Raw genomic sequence first — 17,059 nt, forward strand, 5'->3', positions numbered from 1 at the left:
TTGTATTTTCTGTAAATAGTGTTAATATTGTTTAATTGTTGTAAATACAGTAGTGTGAAATAATAAAAAAAATCTGAAAAAAATGTGAGTCATGAGAAAATCGCTGTAGGTTTTGTCTTGGGACAAAACAAAACGCATTCGTTTGTTTGTTGGAGCCAGCTCAGTGATTATCGTCTTCTTTTTAGACCAAACTCCTTCACTCTTATCACGGCAAACCGTGTGATGAACTTCATTGCTGATTCCCCTGAAGATGTTAACAGCTGGGTGGAAGGTAAAGTTACAACTGTAGAGAAGAAAACGTTGAACCTGCCAACAAAAATTGAGTTATTCTCACTAAACAAGAACAGCTTTAGCTATTGCAAAGCAAGTCTGATAGGGAAATTCGGCATGATTCGGAAGTATGACGTCTTGCGATGCCGATGCAAATACTCAACCACTAAGCTTTGGAGTCACTAGTACATGGTCAATTGTGAATTCTATTTTTACAGATAAAGGAATAATATGCGATAATGAAGATAAAAGATGAATCGTGTTTGTGAACAATTTATGCTGCACGGCGAAACAATACCTTATTGTTACTAATTTTCGCGGGAACTTAATTTCGCGAAAATGGAACAGCCATATTTCGCAGGACTTTATTTTCGCGATTTGCCCAAAAAAATTAAGTCCCGCGAAAATAAGTAACAATAAGGTAATTAGAAGAGAAGTAGATTTTCGCAGCTATGAAGTAATGTAAGCACTTGCAATGAACGCATGAAAAAAGGCTTCAACGGCATTCGGATCTTTTGCTAGTTCGTGTTAAGGTCGACAAATATTTATACCACTTTCTTGTAAAAGAAAGGCCTTAATTTATAACAACGTTCATTTAATCTGTTTCGCAGCTATACAACAAAGTAAGGAACACGAAATGGATGAAGGTTTTGCTGATGTCATTGAAAAGGGATGGCTCATCAAGGAAGGCGCGAATGACGACTCGAGAAGGAAGAGGCAAGTGACCAAGTTCTAAATTCTCTTCACGTTTTTATAACAAATAAAGACCGGCTAAAAATCTTGATCAAACTACAAAATTTCACAAGGTGATGACGCTAAGTTGTAGCTAAAACGGCCTAACGTTTCTACGGTCTATGTTCATACAAGCTGGTTAATTTGCGGTTTTCCCTGCCTCCCTCTTCCCCCTCTTCTGCTCTTCTGCTCCACATCTTGGGAAGCCTCCAAGTAGGCAATAACTACCTTTTGATTGCCAGGCCTTGAAGTGTTCCAGTTGCGTGCAGTTACAAGTACGGTCAGTTTTTTGTTCAGTGAAATAAATAACCAGTGATGTTTTTTAGGTGGTGTGTTCTGACCGGCAACTCTCTTGATTACTACAAATCGTATGTGAAGAACAGTCCCAAGTTTGGATCCATAGTGCTTACCAGTCTCTGCTCTGTTGTGGCGCCGGAAGAACGGGAACCAGGTAAGATACTGGCCGGCTCCTGTTGCTTGGAAGAAAGGAGAACGAGACCAAAATTAGCTGCAAGGTTTCCTCTCCTTAACCCCACTAAGCTCCTTTTGGTTTATTTCTCTGATTTCCACTACTTTGAAGTCGACTTTGGTCACGTTTTCACACTTGTAAGAGCGATTAAATTATTAGCGGAGCTCCCAGCGGCCCGCAGGGCCGCAGAGCAGAGCCCCATACCCATAGAAAATTAACAGAACCATGAATTTGAGTTTTCATGGTCATCATGGCTAGCGGCACGGTTCGCGGGCGCGTACGACGTACGTCGTGCAACATGGCGGCCATAGTCATCCGGGATTTTTAAAAGGTCGTAAACCAAAACGAGGCTTTGTTTTTTGGCGCGCTTTCCGATCCGCGGCTCTCCGCGGCGACACAACCGATATGTCACGTATAAAACTACCGCAGTCTACAGTGTTTAGATGAAGAAACGGGTTTAAACCTTTCTTTCTGCATTTTTCAAGCGTTTTTGGAGGAAAACTTTTTCCCTACAAATTTTCAAGCATTTTTGGAGGGACATTTAAGCATAAAGCTGAGTATCTATTTTTCATTGTTGAAGAGCTGCAAGCTGCTTTTGGCGTTGCTTAAAACTATTCTAATTTTGAAATATATTGCGGTAAGTTGATTTTCTTTGGCCGTCAATAAAGTCGAATCCTAATCCTTTGCCGTGAGAGTTTATTTCTTATTGCTGTGATCATGAGTTTATTCCGACTTTTAGCCTTACATTTTCTCGGCGGAAGAAATTCATACAGTATAAGTGGCGTTATTCGAAGTGCTAAACGACGACAAAGCAAAAAGCTCGAACAAAATAAATTTAAACTTTGCACACGGTAAGAAATAAAAGATAAGTTTTAAATTTGCGTACGTGACTGAGCAACCCATTTCAGTGCGCCGATGTTAAGACAAATAAAGGAAAGAAAAGTAAGACGGGAATATGCCCACAAAATGTATTGACGTCATTTTGTATAAAGCAAAACGATAAGAGAATTGTAAAACTATTTTCTATTCTTAGAAAGCAGAGAATAGACTCTTAATTTTTATTCTGGCCATGAGTTGTATCAAGCAAAACAATAAGTGGATCGTAAAACTATTTTCTATTCTTTAGAAAGGGCTGGAGAAAATAAACTCTTAATTAATTTTTAGGCCATTAGTTGTTCTGCCTCGAGATTATGATGGGTTTATATTTATCTTGCACCTATGGGCCAGCGTATACATTAAAGCTTTGACCGCATATTTATCAAAATGAAAACATTGTTACTCCAGCAAAAAAAATAAATAAAGGGGAGCTTCGCTTTTAGGCTTGCCTAAATCTATATATTAAAATTAGGACTTCAACGGAATTCGAACCCGTGACCTCCTTGATACCGGTGCGATGCAAAATACGTAAATTCTTTTTCAAATTATTAAATAGATCCTTCAACATGAAAAAAAAAAAGGATCTTCATTTTCACAACGAAAGCAAGACTATCCAAACTACAGACAACAAACCCCGGATTTCTGTCATTCGCAGGGAAAACAAACGTGATGCTACGTAACTTGACTGAAAACTTTGTTGTGACAATTATATTTTATTATTTTTTTCTTCCTTTTTCAGGTGACTGGACATTTATTGTAAACGGCAGAAAAAGATCTTATGTCCTCCATGCAAAGCTTCAAGAAGAGGCAATCCGCTGGGCGAATGCTATACAGGAGGTAACTTTAAAATGGTTCTACTGTCTCTTACCGGTAGCTACTCGAATGGGGGTGCATCAGTGCTTTGTGCTTTTGCACAAATCCAGTGTTGATTCAGTTATTATAAGTTCTACACAATTTTCAGTAGACCATAAATTATTCGTATTCTCGGTATTGACTGGAACTGTAGCTTGCAATGGAGGCTGATGCGGGGGAATATCATTAAAAAGAGCTTAATGTCATTTGCATTTGAAAAGATTACCCGCATTAGCCTCCATTGCAAGCTAGTTCCAGTCCAATACAGTGGAACCTCGATATAACGAAGGGCCGAGAGACTGATAACATATGTTCGCTTTAACGGGGCTTCGTTATATCGAGGTTCCTTTCCATTTATTGTACTATTACTGGGTCAAAAAAAAAGTTCGTTAAACCTAGGACTTCGTTATATTCGAGGTTCCACTGTACCCAGAAGACGAATATGGTCTATTAGGGGAGAGCAATAGAAAGAGGTGAGAAGTTGGGGAGAACGTCTCTGGGCCTTAACTGTGATCAATTGTTTCTCCACTCAGGACATTTTGCATGTTTAGTCTTTTGAAACATTTTTATTTTCGACTGTTATCTTTACCACGCTGGCATCGCCGTAAGGACGCATTCTATTACGGCAGGCGTGGTCAACAATTAATTTCCCCTTTCCATTTAAATAACTTTTATAAATTGATCGGTAACGAGAGCAAATTTTTAAAACTTATATCTCTGTTTTGGCAGTCAGTAAGGACTAATATTTAAATCAGTAATATTTAGAACTTGTAACTAACTTTTGCAGGTAATAGATTCCAAACCACCAGTTGAGACCGCTTTTGAGAAGTTGGTAGCAGAGTTAAAGGTAAGCTGTTTAATTTGAAAGAACTGCACTAAATGTATTACAATTCCAGTTTTACGAACCTTTTGAAACAACAACATGTTTTCGAATGATGAAAAAATAATTTTGTCAACAAAACAGATTTACGGTATTCCCTTTTTGAAACAATTTTGGTATTTTCGCTAAGTTTCAAACAAATACGTGTTTGCAAGGCTTTTTTATTTGATATAAACTGTTTAAGCTTGAAGCTGGTAATTTTCAGTTTTTGCGGATTCATTATATGCCTAAGAAGTGTTCCATCACCTTCAACTGTTTTAACCTTTTTCATTTTTTCATGAACAGAACACAAAGACAGAAAGTGAAGCAGATCAAGTATATCGTACCAATCCAGTTCTGAAGTATTCCAAGATTCCACTGAAGGCTCCTCTCCTACCCCTCCCATATGGACAATCACAGTCGTCACGTGAGTTAATCCTTTATTCAAATTTTGCATCTGACTGCCTGAGTATGACATCTAATTCGCTTTTACTCGTTAAATGTTTCATATTATAAACAATCATAAAGCAACCGTAATTACTTGGTCGTCAGGGCACAGTATTTTGTATTGAAATTTTATTTGTTTTTCTCTCTCGTTTTACCCCGCTTAGGTGCAAAGGGTAAAGGTTATGGCACGTTCCATGAAGAGGCTGTTCGAGTTTTCAGTTCGCTACTCGAACAAGAGACCATTGCAGATCCTATCCCTGTTATTCAAGTAAGATCTCTAGTAAACTCCACTCACTCCAATAACTATACTAATACGGTCAACTCTCTTTTAACGGACACCTCAACAAGATGGACACCTCTACAAGACGGACACCTGGTGTTGGTCGCGTCAGTCATTTTACAGTAACTAAACTCCCTATAAGAAGCACATCTCTCTTAAGACGGACAGTTTGAGCTGGTCCCAACGGTGTCGGTCTTAGAAAGAGTTGACTGTAGCTGGGTTTTTAATGTAACGTGGTAACCAGTGTTGTTCTGTCCAATTAACTGATTCGTTAATGTGTTTGATGCGTTGATGGTTTTTATGCTAAGTAATTCAGTTTTATTTGAGACCCCTTTAAATTTCTTGTTTTCAATAGGGAATCCTGCAAACATGCCAAGATTTAAAACCTCTAAGAGATGAGGTAAGTCCGATATGGAAACTCGCTAATGATAACCTTGTACTGAATTTTGTTTTTGCATCTATTCCTTTTGATGACTGACAAAAAGCTTATCTTTACCTTTTTATTTGCCCAAAGGTTTTCTGTCAGCTGGTAAAACAAACGACAAATCATCCCACACCGGACTCTATTGGAAACCTGAGAAACATGCAGGTGTTGTATTTGGAAAATTGTAATCATATGTAAACTCCGTTCTGACGTTTTCTTCGTTATTTTGACTAAACGTTTTCCTCTATTTTAGGTGTTAGTTTGCATGTGCTGCACATTTGTTCCAACAAGAAAGTACCTGCGATACTTAAGATTTCACTTGAAGAGGTAAGTTAACTAAGATGGTGCATTTACAATTTATTGTGGTAGTTAATCACACTAATGTACTGTTATTTTGGAAAAAGGAATTGGCACATGAATAAAAACAGTTAGAAAAATAGTTATATAGCTCGTTCTGTATTACAGAGCACCCCGATAACTTGAAATGAACGTTGTTATTACTGATTTCTTGATAGAGCAGTTTTCTTTTGATTGTTGACATAATTGTCTTGAACGTGTCAAACATGCAGGCAAAAAACATGCCGGTTTTTGAAACAATTGGAAGCAAATTTGAAAACCAGTTGTAATTTGGTGCACGTCTGTTCTCCCACGCTCTAGCGCCGTTGGCATGTTTTTTCGCGCTAAGCGCCGGTGGTGTGTTTTCCCGCGCTTGGCACTGATTGGTCCATTGGATCATTTGTATTTGTTGCGATTGGCTAGATGTCATTTCTTTATGACATTGATCATTGCACAACCGTTCATTAAAGAATAAATCTTGTTTAACCGGTCATTTACAAAGGCATGATTTGCAAACCAATCTTACACACCTGTTTGGGTGCAGGGATTATAGTGTTTCAAGTAAGCGCTTATCAACGTGTTATCAATATAGATGTTTGTAATTATTTTGGGGGTTATGTTTCAGAAATAGAGAAAAACACCCCAACTCAGAAATGGCTAAGTTTGCAGCATTTGCATTGGAATGTATTAAGAGAACAAGACCCAGGTAGGTGTTTAGTTCTAGCGGTTTTTACACTGCAGTTTTCTCCCGGGTTTTATATAAAGAAACACAAGTTGACGTTCAAAAAGAAATGTTGCATGTGGTTTGCTTTGCCAGAGCTACTATAATTTCGCTCGATTACAAACAGAGGTAGAGGTGTTCATTTAACAACGTTACTTCCAGTTTTATCGAGTAAAAGTGTGATCGCGGTATGTCTTTCAACGTTAGACATTGAAAAATTATAATTCCTCAAAATCCCTTTTGATTTTTTTTTATTAACACCCTCATCTGTTGCACTCAAGACTTACTCCGCTCCTAGTAAAATTATGTGAATCTTGTGAAGAGTTCTAGTGCAATGTATTTTATCAATAATTAATAGTTAATCTGTTTTTTATTTTTATTTTTAGGGAGTTTCCACCTTCAAGAGAAGAAATTATCTCGCTTCTGGTAAATCTAATCATTCTTTCTGTATAATACCTGATTGTAAAAAGTGAATAATTCATTACTGTCAAACCGGATGTCCTTTTGATGGGAACTCCAGTGTTGTTGCGCCATGTTCCAAAACTGATTGACGTTTTGATCGAAGCGAGTTGCCAAGTTCCGGTTCATAATGAAATGTTTCAAGTTCATGGTTCTTCATACTGTTGTTTTGCGGTTTTCTTATATTTAAAAAGTAAAACAATTTGCTTAGTTTTATACCTGCTGAAATACTTCTCTTGTTTACACAGGGCCGTCGAGAACTCTCCGCTGTTGTGCACTGCTATGGAGGAGGGTCCTGCAAGATCACAATCAACTCTGCCACTACGGCTGGAGAGGTACTGATCATATTCTTAACAGAAGGATAGTCCTGGCATTTTGCTCAAAATTGTAATAAATGCAGGAAATGCAGGGCAATTCCCCTCGATTTATCGACAAAAACTTTATGGGTCCGTGTTTGATTAACGTTTCTTCTTTTAACAGGTTGTCGAAAAGCTGTGCAAGGGCTTGAATATTCCTCAGAAGCACAACATTTTCAGTCTGTTTGAGCAGTGTGGTACGATAGAGAAAAACATTGAAGACAGAACTGTTCTTGCAGACGTCTTGTCCAAGTTTGAAAAGTAAATATGACATTAATATAACTAGTGCATGTGTTCCAATAATAATTAGTCGTAAAATATGCTCTTAAAAAGTTGCAAAACAAAATGTTCAAATGGTTTTCTCTTTCTTTTCTTTCTCCTTTTAGCCAATCAGAGTGTGCATTTTCCAATAAAACCATCCAGACTTCCAATCGTAGGGCGTCCAATCTAATTCTGATTTCATAACACTTGACACGCACAGCAGTAATCTCCTGCTTCTCCCTAATACCAGCAAGCCATGTGGCTTCAATATGGAGAGTTACTAGATAAAATAAAAACTCCACAAGATTTTGGTTTTTCAGTGTCATTTTAGCTCATGGATGACCTGGTCATGCCATGTGATTTAGTAATGGATCTGATTGGCACTTAGTCGCTAGATTAATTCAATTCATCCATGAGCTGTCTCATAGGAGCCTTTGATTTTTTTCACTTCAGGTACAAGGCGCTTGGTCTAACGGAATCTGGACACACGTGGAAACTTTTCTTCAAGATATTTTGCTTCCTTCAACCAGAACTGGTGGAAGCTGACTGTGTTGAGTATGGATTTCTGTATGAACAGGTCAGTTAAGCCATGTTTCCGCTAAATTTCAAAGTGTAATCAAAATCTAAATTCTAACAATATTAATAATGCGTTTTCAAGCGGGCAGGTGGAGAGAGCAAAAAAATATCATCATAGAAGGGTTATTTCCCATGCATAACAAACACCGTATTTATTGTAATAATTCGTCATGTGCATAAGTTTCTTGGCACACAAACAGTGTGGGCTGCCTGTGGTGTCATGACAATACCAGTTGGTTGCTTTCCGGTAACTTCCTATTGTTGTCATATAATTTGGCTATATGTTCTTCCTGGCGGTGAAATACTGCCTGGCCGTAACCGGTTGAACAGTCAAATGTTTCTTAGTCTGCGGCTATGTGAAATTTCTTTCCTCTATCTCAGGTTTAACTGATTTAACGTAAACTTACTGTCTTCCTAACGGGCGAAAGTCATATGCTAGACTGAACTAAACAAGCGTCTTTCATAGAGGTGGGATGCATATGTAAGCGGTTTTGAGGATAAGAATCTCATTTTGGTTTACATCAAACTAACTGTATAAACAAGGGGCGCTTCAAGCTGTTTTCTTATCAAAATATATTTTATTTTTGCATTACTTCAGGCATGCGATTCAATTCTTCTTGGTAAATATCCCGCTCCAGACACCACTCTGTACCTACTGGCTGCTTTACGTCTTCAGTTTAATGAGGGAGATTACAAACCGGGCGCCTGGGTGTAAGTTAAAAAATGCAAAGGAGCAGTGTAAAAGAAATAGCTTAGAAATAGTATTGAAATAAAATGTTGTGGTGCTGTATGTCCTTTTTTGGCTTGCTTGTTACTTGTTTTTTTTTTTTTTTTTTTTTGCTTGTTTCTTGTACTCAATTTGTTTCTTTGATTGTTTGTACATGTAGTATCCAGTTTGTGTGTTGTTTGTTGTATTCGATTTGCCGTTTGTTTGTTTGTGTTACTTAATTTGTTTCTGTTGGTTTCTACAAGTGTATGTTTTGCCGAAATTGTTTATTTGTGGTTTTAAGTTTGTTTACTCGTTTTCTTTTTGTTGCTCAATTTCTTTGTTTTTTTAGTTAGTTTGTTTCTGTTACTTGATTTCTTGATTATGGTATTCAGTATATGTTTTCAGTTGTACTGAATTGGTTTGTTTATGGTTTTCAATTTATATTTTTGTTTGTGAAAATAGATTGTTTTGCTTGTTTGCTTCACTCAATTTGTTTTTTTTTTGTGTGCGTGTGTGTTAGTCGAGTTTTTTGGGTTGTGATATTCAGTTTATATGTTTTTCTTTGGTACTTAACTGGTTTGTTAGCGGTTTTCAGTGCATACGCGTGTTTGTGCTGATGGATTATTTTGCTTGTTTGCATCACTCAATTTGTTTGCTTGTGTAGATCTGACCTGGACTCGGTTTATCCTCCTGGAAAGCTCAAACAAAAAGTGAAGTCTGAAAACAACGCAGTAACCAGAGAACGACACTTCAGCATCAGGGTACTGATCAACAGAACACTTCTCTTTACAAAGTAGAACCCCGGTTGTTGGGGGGGGAGGGGGTTATACATATTGTTAATCAGCTAGATGATGAGAATAGAGAAAATCATCAACTTAGGAATATTGCCTTGATATAACACCAAATTCTCGAAACAAATTGCTAATTAAATATCTCAAAATAATAAAGAAGAATTGATACACTGATCAGTGATTGTATGATTGCATTACTACGAGCTGCTACTATGCCAGAGACTACTGTTTCGCCAATAGCTAACTATTTTTGTTCAAAAAAAGGTGTTGAAAGTGCTCTTCTTCATAACAAGATTGTACACGAATGTAGGAAAAAAACTTTGATGAATTCATTTTGTGTTAAGCCTTTAGTTGATAAACAAGTTTGGTTCCAAAAGCATCTTTAGGAAATTAATAATGCCTAACTTTGTTTTAAAGATTTTGTGGTATTAAGTCCAAAGCGAACAACGAAAATTCGCTTTCATTTGCCTTTACGTTCTTTAACAGGGCACAATAAGGAAGGCTGTGTCACCCTTTAAATCAGGTAAGTTGCTTCTTATGCGTTTTTGAAGAAAGTACGTTGAACGTTGGCACAGATTCAAACGTTATTAATTTTTTTTACTAAGCCCAGGGTATAAAGCAGGAATGTTGCTAAGAAACAGCGATGGGTCTATAGACATACATACTCGTGTCGCTTTCTAACTGACGGAACAAAATAGAAAAATCGTTGTACACTTCAACAAAGACTTGCCAAAATGGAATCATACTTGCTTGTTTGTAAACAATTTACCAAGTTAGTTTTTGACACTGTTATTTAGTGATTTGCCTAAGGTTGGTTCTCATATGATCGCCCCGATCGTTTCTATCGCATCGATCGTTTGCAAATACTCAGACGATCGTAGGTGATCGAAGCGATTGGAAGCGATCAGGGGTTCTCATATGATCGTCCCGATCGCCTGGTATGAGCGAAGACCTACGAAAAACAATCATTTTAGCCCTAGATCCAACTAAATGGCAGCCTTCAATGAAAGAGCAAAACTCGTGGCCTCCTATCGTCTCAGTTATTGCAGTTTTACGGCGAAGAAGGGAAAGAGATGCTAGGAGAATAGAACACGGGCGATCCAAGCGATTGTGATCACCCCAATCGCCGCAGACGTTAGTGATCGTCTGTGTAATGTTTTCATAAAATCACCTCGATCGCAAAAATGTTTTTGGAATGACAGAGGCGATAGAAACGATCGGGGCGATTATATGAGAACCAGGCTTTACTCAACAAATCAGTTTTACATTTTTGATTTTGTTCGTTCTGTTTTGTTTGTTTGATTGTTTTTTTTAATACTGTAGTTTTGACAATTTCTTGCCTATCGTGTCTTTGTATATATGAATGGTCTATGTGTCATTTTATTTGTGATGTAATAAGTCAGTCATTTTAGTTACATATCGGTTTGGTTATAACATGTTCTGCAGCTGGCGGAACGGAAAATGGAGAGGAAGATAGCAGAAAAGCCACTGAAGAAGAATTGTCGTTTATAAAGAGTTCTATATGTGAACAGTGGAAGAAACTTGCGGTATGTATTCACTAAAAACCGTTTGTAGGTGAAACCCTTGTGTGTCATACCATTAACAATGAAACTACTGAGCAGCACTCATATGTGGTACTGTTTATGTTGTTGTGAAATGTGGTTCTAACTTTAAAGTTTGTGCATGGAACCCTTGTGTGTGACCGTTAAAATGAAAACTATTGAGCAGTTCTTTCATGTGGTACTGTTTATAAGGTTGTAAAATGTGCTTCAAACTTTTAGTGTGTGCACGAAACCTTTGTGTGTGACCTTTCAAATTAGCCTGCGAATACAGCCGCCTCTCATTCGCTCCCGCTACTACGTAATGAGAGGAGACTGTATTCGCAGGCTACTTTCAAATAAGGTACTGGTACTGATTATTATGCCGTCAATGTGGTTTTAACTGTTTTTTTTTTTTTGTTAAATGTGGTTTTAACTTAAACTTCGGTAATCTCTCGACATTCTCTCCAAGATGGCGGAACATGCATGACGAGGCTGAGATTTCAGCGAAATTTAACAGTGATACAAAGATATACAAATATTTTTTTTAATATTTTAACTCCAAAATCGTGCGTCAAAGAATAACAAAGACAGAGAATGTCAAGAGATTACCGAGGTTTATCTAATTCTTTTATCGCTTCGACGAAAGAACTTTCTGAAGCAGGTTTTAACTTAGTCTGGATATAACATTAAAAACTAGACTCCTTAAAGGCAAAATTATAAAAGTTTTGCAAAAACAACGTTTGGGATAATAATTGTGCTAGTTTCGTTTCTCTTATTTATCAGGGGATGGATCAAGAACAGGCTCAGAAACAATACATGGAAATATTGAGAAGCTGGCCAGGCTATGGTTCTACACTGTTTGACGTCGAGGTACGTTATGCAATAGAATTTCTACATACTGTTGTCCCTGAAAATTACACCTCTTTTCATCTCTCAGTTCATTGATTTTGCTGATTTTTTTTTTATTTTAGACAAAAGACCCTGGTCTTCCTCCTGACCTCTGGCTGGGTGTGAGTTTTAAGGGCGTGGCTTTGTACAAGAGGGGAGATGTCAGACCGCAGTGTCAGTTCACTTATGAAAAGTAAGTGTGTAGCACGGTAACGCGTAAGTCTTTTTGTGAGATCCGAAGTCATATTCAGACCTGACAAATCTTAAAGTAGCTTAGGAAGGAAAAAATTGTTAGCACGTCATGAAGTGGGGGCGATGAAAGCAGACTATAAAGCGTTGTTGTTGTTGTCGTTGTTCCGTCGGACCAAACCTCAAATGCAACTTGACTTTTGTGAAAGCAGAGTTTTTTCGTTTTTGGTTACATTGTGGCCTCACGTTATTTGGCAGAGGACGGCTAAGAAATGTACCATTTCAAACACATTAATAGGAACTCACAACCGTGACGGCGGATGGAACTCTGTTCTTAATTAGCATAGATTTTAACAATTTTATTTCTCCGTTTACTCCGTAGTTTCTGTTTTGATCGAGAAGACTTATCAGGCACATTGCTTAACTTGAAATTCGCCAATAATCCTGCTTGGCGTCGTATTTTCAATCCTCTTCTCAGCGTTTATAACGTGATTCAACACTGCCTATCGTGTTTGACCTACAACACGATCATCATCATCATCATCATCATCATCACCATCATCATCATCATCATTTATTAGCCACTTTTGAAATGAACTATTACAAAATAACTAAAGTAGATAGGGCGAGGAGACCTCCAGGAAACCACGGAAACCACGATGTACGAAACAAGTTCATTTTAGAGCCATTGCAATGCTACTGCGTTTTCACTCCTTCAGTTTGCGTTATCCATCCTGTGAACAATCGAGACCTCTTTGTATAGAATAGTTGTTAATGATCATGCAACAGTCACCATATTCACCTCTTTTGTAACTTCTGCTTGCAGTATTCTATCATTTGGAGCTCCAGCTGCGAATAAATACAAAGTCATCGTTGATGGCAGAGATCCAATGCTATTTGAAACATCACAGGTAATTATCTCAAGGTTTTTTTTCTCCTTGCATTTCTAACAAGCAGTGTCCTAGCCATCAGTAAAACGAGCACTGATCCGCAGAACCTATCAGAAAACAATCCTGAGATGACACAAGCGATTTTTCCCGCCCTTTGCACCGGTTGCAAGTTTCTGCTTTGAATGATTCTGATTGGTTCATTTTATTGCCCACAGGTTATCGAGATTGCCAAACTGATGAAAGCCTACATCAATCAAATTGTGAAACTGCGAAGAGCAAGCTACTTAAGTCAAGCATCGGAGGCGTCAGACTCGTAGTCTTTAAACTGAAACATGAGTTACCCTTATCACTTTCTGTTTATAAATACAATAGCACCTACAATATTAGCTTAACATTTTCTTACATTATTCAAGTCTGGGAAACAAGAACTATGTTCGGCAAGCCTTTGTTGGAAACCTCGTAAAGTTTCCGATTCTCATCGGGCACTCACGAGTATTCCGAAAACAGTTACGCCAGCATGACGCAATGAAGACACGTCATGTTGCTAAGCAACCCTGCTGGACAAAATCGCGGGCTCATAAATTCCCGAGGCAGGAAAATCAACAACCACTTCTTGTTCCCCCCCCCGACTGTATCGCAGCCTTAAGTTTTAGCTTAGGGCTTAGGGTAAAATTAACTTAAATAAAATGGAAAGCCAATAAATTTTTGCGAGATGCAAGAAGGTAATAATAAATGGAATCGAATTATTAGTTTTAAATAAAGAAAAAAGTCGGATAAACCATCATGCCCTTTTAGCCGTATACGTAAGTTTTACTTTACCGGAAATTTCTTAAATAAGTAACCCCCAGGTGTGATTGAAGTCTTATTTCTCCTTAAACAGTGTCCAGATACTGTCAAATAAACACGTAATGAGCATAATCGAAATTATTATATAGAATGCAGTGCTTTAGCGAGTGGTAGCAAATCGAGAAAAATGGTATCCACACATGTGTGGATATCAATGGTATCCACACATGTGTTGATATCATTTTTGACCAATCATCTCGCAGTTTGCCACGTTTCATAGCTCAATGAACAAAAGTTTATCGATATTAAGTCGAAACATCTTCGGATCTTCCTCGGCAATCTTCGGTTAGCTTCGGAAATCCTTGGAAATTTTCAGAAAATGTTCGGAACCATTCGTACGACCTTCAGACAACATTTTGAAAATCTTCGGAAATCTTCGGAAAATCCTCGAAAATCTTCGGAAAATCGCCAAAAGCATCGTAATTAGTTGGTCTATATAATAATGCGCTCACTCGTGAGATATAGATTTGAACACTCGAAGATAAATTTCATATCTCCAAGCAACCATGTAATATCCTCTATTTATCAACTGGGAGATATTGTTTTGATGTACCACCAAAATTCTCAGAACTGTCATTTTAAGAAATTGTTGGCTATCAGTTTGAAGGTTTGTTTTTCGAGCTTAGGGCTGAAAAGGTTAAGCTATTGAACTCTCTTTCAAATTGTTTTCGCAATGAATTTTAATTACATGGTTTAATTTCTCCAAGCCTACTGAATTTAGTATGTGGAATAAAACGATATCGTAAGTAAATTAATAAGTGTCACGACTTCTTACAAAATTTAGCGAATGCCGACATGGATCGTGATAAAAAATACGAACGTATTGTGTTTTATCAAAGAAGTTCGTATTCAATTAAATATATTTTCATACAGTATCATTTCAAATGACCATTTTGGTTGGTAATTTTGTGGGAAGCTGTTTATTAACGTATTTTTGTGGAAATATATAAATAAAATATTTTTGGATGGGGACAATGTTCCTTTAGTACATAATGAATGCACAAGTAATAACTATCGAGTGTTTAAGGTAAAAGTAATGATCTTTTGATAGTTTAACTAAGTAATTGTGAAATCAATTCTTAAGTAATTACATTAATACAAATTAATACAAACAAGTATCACAAATGTGACATGCTCTCCATTATCAAGCAAAGCGCTTCCAGTAAAATAACGCAATCAAGTATGTAGCTTTTCGAACAAGATGTTCTATAATATATTTCAAAACGATTTTAGTACACATTGTTTTCCTGGTAAAGAAAATTGTTTCTTCAAGTAAAATTCTACATAACCAACGTGCAAATAAATCAGTTTGATTTGCTAGCAAATGTGAAACTAAACAGTGAAATATTTCACTTCATGTCAAATGAGAATTTGTTGACGTAAACTGAACATAAATGAGGTTTTCTATTGGCTGTCGAGCAAGAAGAAAAACAGTTGAACGTTTCCCGCTCTTGACGCGAATTACGTGTTGCACGTTTTTATTTCGAATTTTAATTGGCTCATTGCGTTATTTCGTTTGTCGTGATTGGTTAGTGACTATATTAGATTTCATTCATCGACAGTCGCAAGAAAACCTCTATTAGTTTGATTATCGAATGTTTATCGCCCAGCATTCTTCAAAATGTGGAGTCGCAAATTGCGAAATAAATGAAGATCATTTCTGCAATCGAGGGAATCTTTCTGAAACAACACGAGCGTGCTACGCTAAAAGGATTCGCGTCAGCGTGTCATAATGAGGTAACCTCGTTCACACGAAAACAGCACAACATAATGCTGTAATACTTTAGATGATCTTTGTTATGTTCTTGTCATTAGTGTTGTCCAGTTCTTCTTGGTTGGAGAATTGTTCTGTCAACTAGCAATTACTGTGTAAGAATCTTGAATTCTTTGTGAAATTGAAAGAGCCCGTGAAGAACTTTGCGGCCACTCGCAGACGTTTTGATTGTCCATTAAAAAAATTCAATTGGTTTTTCCAACTGCTTCGCCAATCAGAAGCGACAAGCGCGCGTGCAGTGGGTTTACGGCACGCGATAGTCACGTGCCTTATATCGGTACAGGTATTCGCGGTTTTTATTGGCCAAGCAGTAGAGAGGTTAAGCATGACGTTTACGGCAAACGGCAAACGGCAAAAATCGAACTTTTGGTGTCTGAATTTAGCCGTTTGTACAATTTAGGGAAATTGTTTGCATTTACTGTGATTAGGGGATTTTTTTCCTATTTTTCAACTGGCTTTATTTAAGTGCTAAAGAAAAAGCGAGCAAAATCAGAATTATTTTTGCCGTTTGCCGTTTGCTGTAAACGTCATGTTTAATCTCTCTAGTGAGAAATCATCAAAACGGCAAAGGGCACGTTTTGCCTTATAGGACAAATTTTATAAGTACAATGTTGCTTTTGCGTGTATGGTGGAAACCACAGCTGTAGCTAATCCAAATAATCTAGATAAATAGGGTAAATTGGCAAATAACTTTTCCTAAAAGTAAATTTTAAATAATTATTATATTTTATACATAATCATTTTTGTGTCTTTTCTATTTAATGATGGTTTGTGAACAATTTTACTAATGAAATTAAATTGCAAAGAAATATAATTGAGGCCTCTTGTTTGATTTGTACATGTCATCAAATTCTTTTGGTGCCTTCAGTGGCTTCCTAACTTTTTTGTGGCAGATACAGAGTTTTTGCTGCCCTTTTTAATCAAAGGCTCTTCGAGCAACCTCATGGTAATGACGGTAATTCGATGAAGTGCCGACCTTTGCATTTTTTTTCTAAATAAGTCTCCAATTAAGTAATGCAATCTCACTTCATTTGCGTTTGAATGTTTTATTTTTCCGCATGAGTTGCGTCATTGATGGTTCGTGCTCTCAGGTGTCGTAGCGCTATTCAGTTTTAACCACCAAAATATTTACTGTTTAGTGTATTACCTTTGATCCTTTTTAGCATTAAACAAGCAGCTATTTCAAAAAGAAATAGTCTTTCGTTTCCAGTTTGCGGAAAGGGTGAGAATAGCGTAACGTTTAAGGAGAAGTGGGTTTGGGGTTTGTTTTAATCTGGAGGTCCTAGTGTATGTCGAATTTGCTAAATTTATGCGCGAATGAAGAATGAAAAGAACTTCATATTCAGTAGTAACTTTCCATTTAACACCTACTGTCCATTTTATGTAAAGGAGACATAAACTCAGAGCTGCTGCAGTTTGGCAGAGTTCAAGTAACATATAAATATTTCTCCTTATAGAAATAGGGAGACTGCCTTGACCTTTTTCACTCATCCAATGCAAATAAAATGATTTT

The 17,059-nt window shown here is 37.2% G+C and overlaps 1 protein-coding gene across 1 annotated transcript in view; it reads left to right on the forward strand.

Moving 5' to 3' along the window:
- LOC144659464 (unconventional myosin-X-like) overlaps positions 1-17,003 on the forward strand; it is a 42,491-nt gene extending 25,488 nt beyond the window's left edge. The window contains exons 37-59 of the mRNA XM_078519909.1: positions 186-271; positions 882-987; positions 1,329-1,453; positions 3,087-3,184; positions 3,987-4,046; positions 4,365-4,485; positions 4,670-4,773; positions 5,141-5,185; positions 5,300-5,374; positions 5,463-5,536; positions 6,171-6,251; positions 6,653-6,692; positions 6,974-7,060; positions 7,206-7,342; positions 7,796-7,919; positions 8,517-8,629; positions 9,292-9,388; positions 9,905-9,941; positions 10,865-10,965; positions 11,743-11,829; positions 11,931-12,040; positions 12,863-12,947; positions 13,142-17,003. Of these exons, the coding sequence (XP_078376035.1) occupies positions 186-271; positions 882-987; positions 1,329-1,453; positions 3,087-3,184; positions 3,987-4,046; positions 4,365-4,485; positions 4,670-4,773; positions 5,141-5,185; positions 5,300-5,374; positions 5,463-5,536; positions 6,171-6,251; positions 6,653-6,692; positions 6,974-7,060; positions 7,206-7,342; positions 7,796-7,919; positions 8,517-8,629; positions 9,292-9,388; positions 9,905-9,941; positions 10,865-10,965; positions 11,743-11,829; positions 11,931-12,040; positions 12,863-12,947; positions 13,142-13,243 (2,095 nt within the window). The 3' untranslated portion in view covers positions 13,244-17,003. The remainder of the gene's footprint in view (positions 1-185; positions 272-881; positions 988-1,328; positions 1,454-3,086; positions 3,185-3,986; positions 4,047-4,364; positions 4,486-4,669; positions 4,774-5,140; positions 5,186-5,299; positions 5,375-5,462; positions 5,537-6,170; positions 6,252-6,652; positions 6,693-6,973; positions 7,061-7,205; positions 7,343-7,795; positions 7,920-8,516; positions 8,630-9,291; positions 9,389-9,904; positions 9,942-10,864; positions 10,966-11,742; positions 11,830-11,930; positions 12,041-12,862; positions 12,948-13,141) is intronic.
- The last annotated feature ends 56 nt before the right edge of the window (positions 17,004-17,059 follow it).

The sequence above is a fragment of the Oculina patagonica genome, chromosome 7 (genome assembly GCF_052425735.1).
Source record: "Oculina patagonica isolate OP01 chromosome 7, crgOcupat, whole genome shotgun sequence".
Lineage (NCBI taxonomy): Eukaryota > Metazoa > Cnidaria > Anthozoa > Scleractinia > Oculinidae > Oculina > Oculina patagonica.